The sequence below is a fragment of the Psammomys obesus genome, unplaced genomic scaffold (assembly GCF_907164565.1).
Source record: "Psammomys obesus unplaced genomic scaffold, mPsaObe1.curated_primary_1811, whole genome shotgun sequence".
Classification (NCBI taxonomy): domain Eukaryota; kingdom Metazoa; phylum Chordata; class Mammalia; order Rodentia; family Muridae; genus Psammomys; species Psammomys obesus.
This window is the reverse complement of record NW_026596034.1, coordinates 21058690-21072492: the sequence shown is the minus strand read 5'-3', so window position 1 is coordinate 21072492 and position 13803 is coordinate 21058690. Positions and strand designations below refer to the sequence as shown.

At 38.8% G+C, this 13803-nt stretch overlaps 1 protein-coding gene across 1 annotated transcript in view; it reads left to right on the top strand.

The window, feature by feature from the left end:
• Positions 1 to 13458, top strand: part of Terb1 (telomere repeat binding bouquet formation protein 1) — a 42012-nt gene extending 28554 nt beyond the window's left edge. Inside the window, exons 15-17 of the mRNA XM_055621274.1 lie at positions 8638 to 8787; positions 9492 to 9557; positions 13074 to 13458. Of these exons, the coding sequence (XP_055477249.1) occupies positions 8638 to 8787; positions 9492 to 9557; positions 13074 to 13261 (404 nt within the window). The 3' untranslated portion in view covers positions 13262 to 13458. The remainder of the gene's footprint in view (positions 1 to 8637; positions 8788 to 9491; positions 9558 to 13073) is intronic.
• Positions 13459 to 13803: the final 345 nt, after the last annotated feature.

Sequence of the window (13803 nt, the reverse complement as noted above, 5' to 3'; positions counted from 1 at the left end):
GACCAAGAGAGGCTTTTGAAACCTCAAAGCCCACCCTGCCAGTGACATACTTCCTTCTGTAAGGGCACACCTACTCCAAAGCAAGGCCACACCTCCCAATCCTTTTCTAGTAGGGCCACTCCCTGTGACTAAACATTCGGATATTTGAGCTTGTGGGGCTCTTATTCAAACCACCACAGACAGCATTAATATAAAGATGTGGTTTAATCCCAAATTTATTTTTATCTGCTCTTCAGACAGGGTATCACACTGTTATCCAGGCTGGCTTGGAACCTACTATGTGGCCTGTGAACCACTACTGCTAGAGTCACCTAATATTTCAGTGCTGAAACTATGGACTCCTTGATTTAGTTCATGTCTAATAGGTGTTGATTCTTGCTGTACTTTCCCTATAAACTGTACAGTATTTATAATACTGTCTTGAGTTCATTGCAGAATACTTAGGCAGATAGTTTGGACTAATACATCCATCTGTCCTACCTGAGCCATGCTTGCTTTTGCTCATCTTAAAAAAGTTTACTGAGTGGTGATGGCACATGCCTTTAGTCCTAGCACTCGGGAGACAGAGGCAGGCCATATCTCTTTGAGTTTGAAGCCAGCCTGGTCTACAGAGGAAGCTCCAGGACAGCCAAGGCTACACAGAGAAACCCTGTCTTGGAAAAAAGAGAAAGAGAAAGAAAGGAAGGAAAGAAAAGAAAGAAAGAAAGAAAGAAAGAAAGAAAGAAAGAAAGAAAGAAAGAAAGACGAAAGATCCAAATATTTGATATAATTTGTTTTCCCTTTAAATATTCATATACTCTACCTTCCTTTTGTAAGAGGGAAGGAGGGAGAAAAGAAAGGAGTGATAGAGGGTATGGGTGTGGGTGTTTTGCTTGCATGTATGCCTGTGCATTACTTGTGTGCTTGATGCCCAAGGAGGCCAGAACAAGAGTGTCAATCACCTCAAACTGGATTGACAGACTGTTGTGAGCTGTCATGTTGGTGCTGGGAAGTGAACTTGGATCCTCTGAAAGAGCAGTTAGTGTTCTAAATCACTAAGCAGTCTCTCTAGCCCTGAGAGGGGTCCTCTGGGATGAGATTTGATTGTGTAGCCCTAGCTGGTCTCAGATTTGCTATGTAGACGAGACTTGCCCTGAATTTTCAGCAATCTTCCTGCTCTGCCCTCCAAGTGCTGGGATTATCAGCATGTATGACTATCCTACTTTTTATTGTTGACTTTTCTTGAGTCCTTCTCTCTCAGTACTCTTGTTCCCTTAATTCCCTGAAACCCGGCACTTGTTCTCTTGTCCACTATCACACACATTCTTACCATTACTGGGGATTGAACCTAGGACCTTACACATACCAGACAAGTGCTATGCTTCTGCTATCTTTATCCTGTCCCTCCTCTCTTCCTTGCCATTCTACTTATTTTCATATAGTAAAGTTCCATAAAGCCTCACATTTTTCTTTAAAACCAGTTAATTAATTTCGTTATTTTGTCATTCTACTGAACTTTGAATGTTCGTTTACCTGGAGCCTTTTCCCACTATAACTGGTGACTTACTCATTAACTAATTAATTAATTAGATTATTGACACAGAGTCTCACTTTATAGCTCTGTTATCAGTGGCCAGGCTTAGATCAGGTATTTTCAGGTTCCTGGCGTCTTTTTTAAAGCGTTGAAACTAAGGGCTCACATAAACGTGCAAAAGTAACAAGGTAACTTTATTAAGAGCCAGCCGATAGTATGGGTTAGAGAGGGTTCCCCTGTGGAGATTGACAGTGGGCTACACTAGTTAAAGTTCTTCAGGGCTCCAATTACTGTTTGGAGCGAAAGAAAGAAAAGGAAAGAAAGAAAGAAAGAAAGAAAGAAAGAAAGAAAGAAAGAAAGAAAGAAAGAAAGAAAGAAAGAAAGAAAGAAAGAAAGAAAGAAAAGAAAAGAAAAAAAAGAAAAAAGGAGAAGCTTAGTTTTTAAAGGGCACTTCTCTGTTTTGATTGACAGGGTTAGGTCATATAATCATCCAACTATGCATGTCCCTTCCCATAATGCATCTGATTTTAATCATGTGCCTACTCATTTAGGCATAGGCATAGGATGGTAAATCAGGAATTCTTCCTAAAAGTTTATTTGATAACAGTTTGTCTTACTGCACATGCACCCTAGACCAATTCAGGTTAAACTGGCCTTTCTATTTCTCATATTCAGATACATTGAGAATATATTTGAATAGAAACTGTCTATACTTAGGGGAGTGGTAGGAGCCAGGTCTTCTTGGAGAGGACCTGAGGTTAGTTTCTAGCATCCATTGCTCACAGCCACCTGTAATTGTAGCTCTAAGGGATCTGGTACTATATATCTGTCTTAGTTATTCTCCTATTATTATGAGGAGACAACATGACCAAAGCAACTTAAAAAGAAAGTATTTAACTGGGGCTGTGCTTACAATTTCAGAGAGAGAAACAGAACAAGACTGTCACCTCCAGTGACACTGCTCCTCCAGCAAGGACACATCTCCTAGTCTTTTTTAAACAGTCCACCAACTGGGGAACAAACATTTAAATATATAAGCCTATGGACTCATGCACATACATGTGTAAAACACACACACACTCACACTTCAATTTCTAGCACCCTGTGCTAGAAACCCTGTGACTGCTTCTAACCATCTATAACTCCAATTCAAGGAGATCTGGCATCCTTTTCTGACCTCTTTGGTTACTACGTGTAGTTGGCACACAGACATACATGCAGGCAGAACACCCATATACATGTTTTTAAAAGTACAACAACAACAACAATAAACATGTCAAGGTTTGATTGTTGTTAAGGAGGGAGATACTCATCCTGTTGTTCAGAAGGAGAGGTATATGTCTAATGCAGATACTATGATGGGGGGTGGGGTATCCAAGATTGTTTAGTGCACTGTTCAAAGGTGGTTGTTTGTACATAAAATATGTAGGTAAAGGAGCGAGGCTGCTGTATTATTTTTCTATTGCTGTGATACACTGTCTAAGGCAACTTAATAGAAGTTTAGTTCGGCTTATGATTCTAGAGGGAGAAGAATCCATTGTGGCTGGGAGGCATGACAGCAAACAGCAGACATGGTAGCAGGAGAAGGAAGCTGAGAGGTCACATCTTCAACCACAAACCTAAAACAGAACAAATGAAGTGAAAGTAGGACAGAGCTGCATGATCTCAATGCTCACCCCTACTGAGGTGCTTCTTCAATGCTGCACTACCTCAACCTCTCCAGACAGCACCATCAACCTGGAATCAATTATGCAAATACCTGACCCTATGCCAGGGAGAGTGGGTTTCGTGTGCATTTCTCATTCAAATCACCACAGCTGCCAAGTGCATTAGAAGAGGAGATTGTTCGTAAGCCAACTGTTTACAGTCTCAGGTTATTAAACTTGCCCCTGTGCTTGCCTGCCTCAGCTCTGTTGGGCCTCAAACGTGGTAATCCTGTTGCCTCTGCTTCCAGAGTACTGATATTGTGGGCATGCATCACCATGCCCAGGCTCATTTATGTACTTTTTGAGAGAGTCTTGCCATGTAGCCCAAACTGGCTTCAAACTTATGATGCTCTTGCCTCTGCCTCCAGAGTGCTGGAATTACAGATGTGCACTGCCACACCTAGCTAAAAGCAGTGGCTTAAGAAAATTATTTGTAAACAAAAATTATCTTTATGAATATGTGTGTTCTTTTGTGAGTTCATGTATATCGTGTGTATACAGCAGTCCTTGGAGTTTAGAGGATCCCCTGGAACTGGAGTTGCAGGCAGTTGTTAGCCACCATATGGGTGCTAGGAATTGGACTAAAGTCCTCTGCAAGAATAGCAAGTGCTCAGCAGCATCTCCAGCCCCTTAAAAATTTCTAATCTCCTATAGTTTCTCTGTATTTATGAATATTCTTTCTTGAAATTTTTTTCTCTCAAAAATCTAAAGCCATAGTTCCCAGGTTGTCCACATAGGTCCCCATGAGTTCTGGAGTGAGTTTATAAAGGTACTATGATAGAGTCCCTTTTTTAGTATTTTTTTTTAAGATTTATTATCTATACAGTATTTTGCCTGCGTGTGTGCTTGCATGGCAGAAGAAGGCAACAGATTTCATTATAGATGGTTATAAGCTACCGTGTAATTGCTGGGATTGATTGAACTCAGGACCTCTGGAAAAACAGCCAGTGCTCTTAACTTCTAAGCCGTCTCTCTCTCTTTTTTTTTTCTTTAGTTTAAGAGAGATAAGATAATAAACATCTGTTGTACACCACACTTCTAACTTAAGGTAGATCACAATTTCAACACTGAAGCATTAGATTGTACCACATTCATCTTATTAATGCCATTTGCTAAAACTGTGGGGTATTTCTGCAAGATGAGATATTTACTTAACACCTATGCTAGCCTAGAATTTATGGGCTTAAGTGATCCTCCTGCCTTAGCTCCACTTCTCAAGAAGCTAGGACTATAGGTGTATAACACTGTGTCTTGCCTGATAACAAGCTGGGTTTTTTTGTTTGTTTGTTTGTTTGTTTGTTTTTTGCCATTTTCATTTGGGTTTTTTTTTTCTGGTTTTTTTGAGATAGGGTTTCTCTGTGTAGACTTGGCTGTCCTGGATTTACATTGTAGACCAGGCTGGCCTTGAACTAACAGAGATTCACCTGCCCCTGCCTCCCTGAGTGCTGGGATTACAGGTGTGTAACACCTGTATTTTTTAATTCATTTGTTTTTATTTTATATGCATTAATGTTTTGCCTCCATGTAAATCTGTGTGAGGGTGTCTGATCTTGGAGTTATAGACAGTTGTGAGCTGCCATGTGGGTGCTAGAATCTAAACCCAGGTCCTTTAGAAGAGCAGTCAGTGCTCTTAACCACTGAGCCATCTCTCCAGGCCACAATAACATGTTCTTACAAAACTGGCTTTTATGATAAAAAGTAAGAACCACATAAAATATTAGTGTGGAAAAGGAAATGAGGATGATAGTACCTAGCTTCATTACAAAATTAAAAAGTTGTGTTATATCAGTTGCCATTCTATTGCTGTGAAGAAATACCATGACCAAGGTAACTCTTATGAAACAAAGCATTTAATTGAAGATTTGTCATGATCATCATGGCAGGAAGCATGACGGCCTACAGGCATGGTGCTGAAGCAATAGGTGAGAACTTTACATCCTGATCCACAGACAGCAGGCAGAGAGAAAGAGACAGAGACAATGAGAGACAAACACAAAGAGCCTGGGCCTGGTGTGAGCTTTTGAAACCTCAAGGTCCACTGCCAGTGACACACATCTCCCAGAAAGGCTACACCTCCTAATCCTTCCCAAACAACTCCACTAACTGGAGACCAGGCACTTAAATATATGAACCTGTGGGGACCATTCTCATTCAAACCACATGTGTCAACCCCAATAAATGTAAACTGTGGCTGACATTTCTTTTCTCACTGCTCAATCTGAATATGAGAGACAGAGGGGGAGGGGGAGAGAGAAGACACTGCAGAGATAGCTGAGATGGTAACAAGCTTGGCCTAGCAGAACTGATTTCCACCTCAGCAGCCATGTACAAAGCTGGTGCAGACTTGTAATCTTAGTGCTAAGAAGGTGGGAATAAGTTGGTGAGCTCCCCAGGTCCTAGATTTTTTTCTCCCCATGGCCCCAAAAAAGATGGATGGCTCCTGAGAAATGACAGTTGAGGTTGACCTCTGACTTCCACATGCATATACACACATACATGTACACGTTCACCTGCATAAATGTGTGGACATACAGATACTCCCCTGCCCCTTAATATGACACAATGAGAAGTACAAAGTTCTATATATGAGGCATTTTAGCAAAACACTTGAACATGAATCTGATCAATCGTTAGCAGAGTACATAAGAACATCTTACTGTTTTTTAAATCAGTCAGTCTATCTATCTATCTATCTATCTATCTATCTATCTATCTATCTATCTGTCTGTCTGTCTGTCTGTCGACAGGGTCTCACTATATAACCCCAACTGGCCTGAAACTCATGGTCTTCATACATTCAAGACTCCTGAATGTTGAAATTGTAGGTAAAAATCACATGGCTCTGCAATAACATCTTTAAAGGACACGATTAGGAGGTAACCAACAAATCCTGGCCTTTGAGAAGCCATGGCACAAATGACCTATGGTCTTTCACAAGTAAATGGGCAAGGAGGGAAGAGAAGACAACTGATAGATTTAAGTTAACTAATAGATTTAAGTTAAGCTTATTGAGGATAAGCTTAGTGGTGAGCACATACTTGGTATGTAAGGCCCTGAGTTTGATCCCCAGTACCACAAACAAAAGTGATAACCAAATGTAATGATGGGTCTTGTTTGAATCATGATTCAGAGAACCAATTGTAAGAAAAAACTTTGGAACAAAAACAACAAAAGTAAAGGAGAGCAAGGAGGGGAGAGAAAGGTAGAAATGAGAAAAGGAGAGGTTTTGGTTTTGAGCTAGGCATGACATGGCTTGCAGTCTCAATACTGAAAAAGCTAAGGCATGAACATTGTTGCAAGTTCAAGACTATCCAGGGCTGTTAGCAAAAGCCCTCTCTCCCCAAAACAAAGCAAACAAAATGAAGTGATGGGGAAATTTGGGCACTGTGGTGATTTGAATGAGATTGGGTCCCACAAGCTCAAATATGTAAATGTTTAAGGAGTAGCATTAGGAAGTGTGACCTTGTTGGAGTAGATATGGCCTTATTGGAGGAAGTATGTCAGTGGAAGTGTGCTGTGGGATTTCAAATGCTCAAGCCAGACCCAGTGTCTTTCTCTTCCTGTTTGTCTTAGGGTGTCTGTTACTGTGAATAGACATCATGATCACAGCAACTCAAAAGGAAAACAATTAGGGCTGGCTTACAGGTTCAGAGGTTTAGTCCATTACCATCATGGCAAGGAGCATGGCAGCATGTAGGCAGACATGGTGCTGGAGAGGGAGCTGGAGAAGGAGTTCTACATCTTGATCTGAAAGCAGCAGATGGACTGTGTGTCACACTGGGCATAGTTAAAGCATAGGGGATCTCAAAGCCGGCGGCTACAGTGACACACTTCCTCCGACAAGGCTACACCTCCTAATAGTATCTATCTGTGGGCCGAGTATTCAAACACATGAGAGCCATTCCTATTCAAACTGCTGTAATGTTGCCTGCTGATTCATCTGAGGAACCCTTGGCTCCTCCAGCACATGTCTGCCTGTGTGCCACCAAGCTTGCCATGACAATAATGGACTAAACCTCTGACCCAGTAAGCCAGCCGCATTTAAATGTTTTCCTTTACAAGAGTTGCCATGGTCATGGTGTCTCTTCACAGCAATAGAAACCCTAGCTAAGACAGGCACTATGTTAGATTATAGTGAGCATTATTTTCTTAGGTTGTAGTCTTGTATATTTAAAAAGCAGAGTCCTTATGTTAGAGATATGTAAGTATTCACAAATGACATGATATTTTAATACAGATTCCATTGTCCTTTGTGGGTATTTTATAATGGCAGAGATATCAATAAAACTTGACTTTCTATGATTTAATATGAGACTGGGTAAAGTATACAGAGATCTTTGTTATACTCTGGCCTTTATTCTTAGGTGTTTAAACTTTTCCAAATAATATTTGAAGTAAACAGAAAAAAATGACTGAGCATAAAGATTAGTTTGTATTACTTTTTTGTTGCTGTGATAAAACCATGACCAAGGCAACTTACAGAAGGAAGGTTCCAGAGAGATAAGAGTCTATCACCATCACCACCATGTGAGCTAAGAGCTTACAAGAAGGAAGCAGACAATGCATAGGAAATAGCACCAGTCTTTAAATTCTCAAAGCCCACTTCCGGTGACACACTTCCTGAACCTTCTCTAACAGCACCACCAGCTGGAGACCAAGTATTCAAATATCTGAGACATGGGGTATCTTACAGTCAAACCACCGCAACTTCTTTAGGTACCTTTCCTTAATGCTCAAAACCAAATCAATGTAGATGCTTCTTGTTTTTTGTTTGTTTGTTTTTTCATTTCATTTATTGGAGACTGAGCCTCATATAGCTCAGACTGGCCTCCAGTTCACTGTATAAGCAAGGATAGCCATGACCTGATCTTCCTGCCTCTACCTTCTAAATGCTGGGACTACAGATGTGTGCACAATTTTATGCTGAGCTAGGGACTTAATCCAGGGCTTTGCGTGTGTTAGGCAAATAGTCTACCAACTGAGCTCATCCTTAGTCCTTTCCTTTTCTTTTTCAGTACTGAGAGTTGGACCCAGGGCTTTGCACACACCCAATGTACACTGTACACTGACCTGTAGTAGCTCTTTAACTTGTTTTAACAGCTTTCACTAAACTGCCCAAGCTAGCCTTGAACTTTTAAACCACCTACCCTGCCCTCCTGAGTAGTTAGGGTTATAGGCATGTCACTATAATGAGTTGGATGTTTCTTTTCTGTGTGGCCATGACTATTCACACCTCTACCCCAAAACTATTTCTTTGTATTTATTTTCTTTACTCTCTGAGATGATTGGGGTTTCTTGAAATACTTATATATTCTGAGTTGCACTTTAATTTATCATCATAGAGGTATCTGATTTCACAGAGTTATTAGTACATAATTTTGTAACATCTATACATCAACTTAATTTGTTCTCTTCCAGGTTGTATAGTAGTAAGAAAACTCCTCAACAGCCGCAATTTTAGCAAGCTTTTGCACTCTTGTGCATACCAATGTGATCATCATAAAGTCATTATGGAAGCCGAAGACAAATATAAAAATGAACTAAGGAAAGCATTTATCTGTGAAAAAAGTAATTATTTCAGCAACTTTAATTATGGCTATATATTCTGAACTATAAATATTAAAACTAAAATAAGTTTGTTGACTAGAGTACAAAATAATGTTGAAAAGAAAAACCTATCTCTAGATAACCAGTAACTTAAGGTGTGCTACAGTAGATTTAGTCTGTAGTGTATTAAATATTCTTCCTAAACTAGGCATGGTAGCACACACCTATATTCTCAGCCTTTGGGTGTGGTTTCACATGTCTTTTATCTCAGTACTCAGGAGGCAGAGGCAGAAAGATCCCTGAGTTCAGGGCCGTTCTGGTTTACATAGCTAATTTCTGGACAGCCAAGGCTACTCTGAGAAACCCTGTCTTGAAAAACAAAAAAAGAGATTGCTGGAGAGGCGGCTCACCAGTTAAGAACACTGGCTGCTCTTGTAGATGACCCAGGTTTGGTTCCAGCATCCACTTGGTGGCTCACAACCATCTCTAATTCCAGTTCTAGGAAACCCAACACCCTATTCAGGCTTCTACAGCCACTAGGCACAAATGTGTTACACATGCAGGCCAAACAGTCATACACAGTAAGAAATATACTAAATAAACAAAATTATTTATAGTTCACTTAAGGAGTCCTACTAGAAGAAGGTAATAAGTATAAGCTAATATAATATGTAAATTTTTAGATTACTATTTGAAGTATACAAAATGTTTTCTGTGTTTTTCAGAAATTTTGCTGACGCCTCGTAGAAGACCACTACTTAGTAAAGAACCTACTGCCTCTGAAGGACTAAGTGAATATATTTAATTTTTAAATAAGCTTAACATATTCCTAAAAAGAAGAGATCAGCTGAATTAATTACTCAAAACAATAACCCTTGGCTTATATGAGATTATACCTACTGAAAAGAGATATCTCTATCTCCCTTCGTGGTGTTTGCTTACTTGCTACATGGGAAAGGAGCTCTAGGAAACTGACATTTCTTTTTACTTATTTTTTTATATGTACACTGTGTGCATGCACTACCCATTGAGGCCAAAAGAGGACATCAGATCCCCTAGAACTGGAGTTGTAGATGGTTGTAAATTGCCATGTATGTGCTGGGATTGAACCCTAGTCACCTAGTCATCTGGTGCTCTTAACTGCTGAGCTATCTCTCCAGCCCTGACATTTATTCAATTATCTGCTATATGTTAGATGTCTTGTTGATATTATTTCCTTTAATTATGTTAGTAGTTAGCTGGTAAATCTTGATTGAAATGCAAGAAGTCTAGAAACACTCTATCATGTGGTTCGAATTTCAAGCAGATTATTCTGTTTACTAGTCCTTCAGAGAGACTTACAGAAGGCTTTTGTTCATAACTATAGTATTTTAAATGATAAAAATTGAAGAGACAAATGGGATAAATCTTAATTTCATGTTTAAAAAGAAAAATACTTAATAAGTTAGTTTATAGAAATTTTTATTTTGTTTTTGTTTTTTCAAGACAAAGTTTTTCTCTGTGTAACCTTCGCTGTCCTTGAACTCACAGAGATCTGCCTGCTTCTGCCTCTAGTGCCAAGATTAAAGGCATGCACCTCCATCAGCTGGCAACTTATAGAAATTTTAAGGAGTGAGGAGATGAGCCAGGTGGAATGCTCGCTGTATAAGCACAAGGACATGAATGCTGGGCATGGTGGCACATCCATAATCCTAGTGCTAGAGAGCAGAGATAGGCAGGTTCCCAGGCCTGGCAGGCTATCCAGTCCTGCCAAAGGGTGAGTTTCAGGTTCAGTGGGAGAACTTTTCTCTTTGTAAGTTAAAATCAGTACAAGGCTACTCTAAGATACTACATAGTTCAGTCTCCCAACTGCTGGGATATTAGGTATGGAGAAACAGCACTGTTCCTGGCATGAAATGCCTATTTTTCCAAGTAATATTTCTGTAGTATTTATTACAAAAATGGGAATCTTGTCCCATATAGACTTACTGCACTTAGAAATTTTGTTCTTAGCCAGGCATGGTGGCGCATGCCTTTTATCTCAGCACTGAAAGGCAGAGGCAGACAGATCTCTGTGAGTTCCAGGCCAGCCTGATCTACAAGGTGAGTTTCAGGACGGCCAAAGCTGTTCAACAGAGAAATTTTTTTCTTGAAAAACCAAAAAAAAAAATGGTCTTGGCAAGGACTTGACATCAAATTATTAATAGATTTTTTTTCAGTAATATGTCTTCAAAGCAAATATATAACAACTAAAAATTAGATTATAATCAATTTACATTGAAAATAACCAGCCTCATGAAAATGGGCATAATTATGGTTATGCATTAATTATACAGAATGATCCTAAATACTGTTAAATGACAAATGACATTCAGCTCAATTGCCAAATACTAATTTTTATAGGTTAGGTTTAGTTAACTGAAAATAAACGGTTAATAATTTGGCCTGCTTTATTAGAATTTGCAAGAGTATTTTGAGGTATTAATTTGACTCTTAATCTCTTTTAAATCAAGCCCTGTTGCTCGTTTTCTTCTGCTCTTCTGCCACACATAGGTATTAAGAATAGCCCTGAGGCTAGGTGTGTGTGTGTGACTCTTTTCTCTAATCCCAGCACTAGGGAAGCAAAGGCAGAAGGCTTACAAGTTTAAGGCAAGTGTGAGCTATACACCAAGACTTTCTAAAATCATAATGACATTATTTAAAAGTGTTTTAAATTGTACTCAGAAGGCCATGGGGTGAAGCCTTGAAGTGCAGGGTCTTCTTCAAAGCTACCTAGTACTCTTCTGTGGAATTTCTAAGTCAGGAAAATGGCAGCCATAGTGCTAATAGGGGGCCTTCTGTGAACAACTTAAAGGCCTCAGTCTCCTAAAAGTTATAACCTAGCCAGTTCTGATTACAAGGAGATCAAGTCATTTATCAAGTGAAGCTTCAAAGAAACTTGGGTAACCACAATTTTCCAAAATAAGGAATAATTTAATATATGATCTTTGAGACAGTTTTATCAGTAATAACTTTTCTCTTAATACATATTGATGATTGCCTGCTATCTCTGAGTTACTATTCTGAGCCTGGGGAGTACAGTGGTAACTTAACCTACTCAGAAGCCTCTCCCTTCACAGAGCTTGCATTTGTGTATTAACTAAATACTAACACTGACTTGTCAGCTCCTCTTTTGTTTTAACCTGACACACTGACCTTAGGAAGGTGGAGAGAAATCTACCAGTGTTGGCTGATAAGGGTAAATTTTCACACACCCATTCCTTCTACATCATTCCTTCTAAAGTAAGTAGCAGCCTCAAGCAGAAACACAAAAGCTCTTCTCCATGGCATCTGCCTACAATGCCACACAAGTTACTATTGAACTAATGAGTTGAAGAAACCTATTTTCTGGGGCTGGAGAGAGAGATCAATAGTAGAAGTGCTTGCAACTAAGCCTGGGTGTGTGATCCTCAAAACCCAAAGTGGAGGAAAAGAATGACTCCATAAAGTTGTTCTCCAAACTCTACATGCAGGAATGTGTCCATACACATCACAGCACACAGTGATAATAAAACTATTTTCTAGTAATAGTCACCAGAAAATAATTGAAATAACTGTTTACAAACCTTATGTTCTTTCTGTTGTAGAAATTGTTCGTCAAAAACCAGACAGTCAAAAACTTCCAGGTTTGGAGGCACACACCTGTGATACCAGCATTCCAGAGGCTAAGGGAAAAGCTGGAGCTCTCAGCCAGCATGGAATACATAGTGAGTTTGAGGCAAGCCTGGGCTACATAGGAAAAGCCTGGCTCAAAGAGAAAAGAAAAGAGAACCCACAAACTTCTCTTATCATTATGTGACCTATTTTGCTTTTATATTTTGATGAGCTCAGCACCCTTATAAATAGTACATGTGTTTTGTTTTTTTAAGTGAACTTCAAAAAACTCTTATTCTTAAAAACAATGAAAACCAGTACTCATAATAACAAGCGTTGGTATTCTCTGTGAAGTTTTGGAGCCTTTGAGAAGATTTTATCTGCAAAATAGGGAAGCTGTTTGCTAACCATCTTCTCAGCAATGCTGCATTAAAATCTAATGTTTATAAACTCATTTTTTGATCTATATGTGTGGATGTTATTTCAATGGATTAAGTTATAACATTAAAGAAATCGTACTACTACTACTAACTGAGTCTTTTAAACTGAAGTAAATTTCTATTTGATATGTGTCCCTGGCATCAAACTGTCTTATTCTGTAGTTTATATTTGTAGAATAACTTACTCATTTATTTGAGTCTTAAGATTTCTTATTTCAGCAAGAATTAATATATTCTGCAATTCATTCATTACAGAAAAAAGAAGAATTCGTAAAAACTTTACCAAAGAAGAAATAAATTATCTTTTCCATGGAGTTAAAAAAATGGGAAATCATTGGAATTCAATTTTGTGGTCTTTCCCTTTTCAGAAAGGAAGAAGGGCTGTAGACCTTGCTCACAAATACCACAAGCTCATGAGAGGCCACAGCTGTGCAGCCATGTGACTGGAAGAAATTCAGTTGTTTTTGGGTTTTTTTTGTTTTTGTTTTTGTTTTTTTTTTTGTTTGTTTGTTTGTTTGGTTTGGACTCTTAAAATAGAATTTCTTAGAAGATACAAAAATGTTCAAAGTTCTTAACTCTGTTGATGAGACAGGGATTGATGAAACAGAGATAGTTTAAGTTAAATGATTTTTGTGATACAAACTTTTCAATATGGTTATGATAGTTTATGAAGCAAATGCATTTTCAATGTAAAAATTAGATAAAAATCCATCTATCTAATGGATTATGTAATATTCCTTTTACTTTTCCTTATGCCCAAAGAACATAGATCAGAAGGGAAAAAAAATAGCCTTTAAACATCACCTGTCATCATATTGCCACAAATACTATATGAGACATTTGCAATTCAGTATTTTTGCCCAGTGCTAAAGTCCACCCTAGAAATCAAAAAGTTTCTCAAGCTGTTCAATGAAGGCTCTCACCCAACAAATAAATGTTTGACATTTTGTTAATTGAAATGATTCCTCCTCCTCTCCTTTGTATT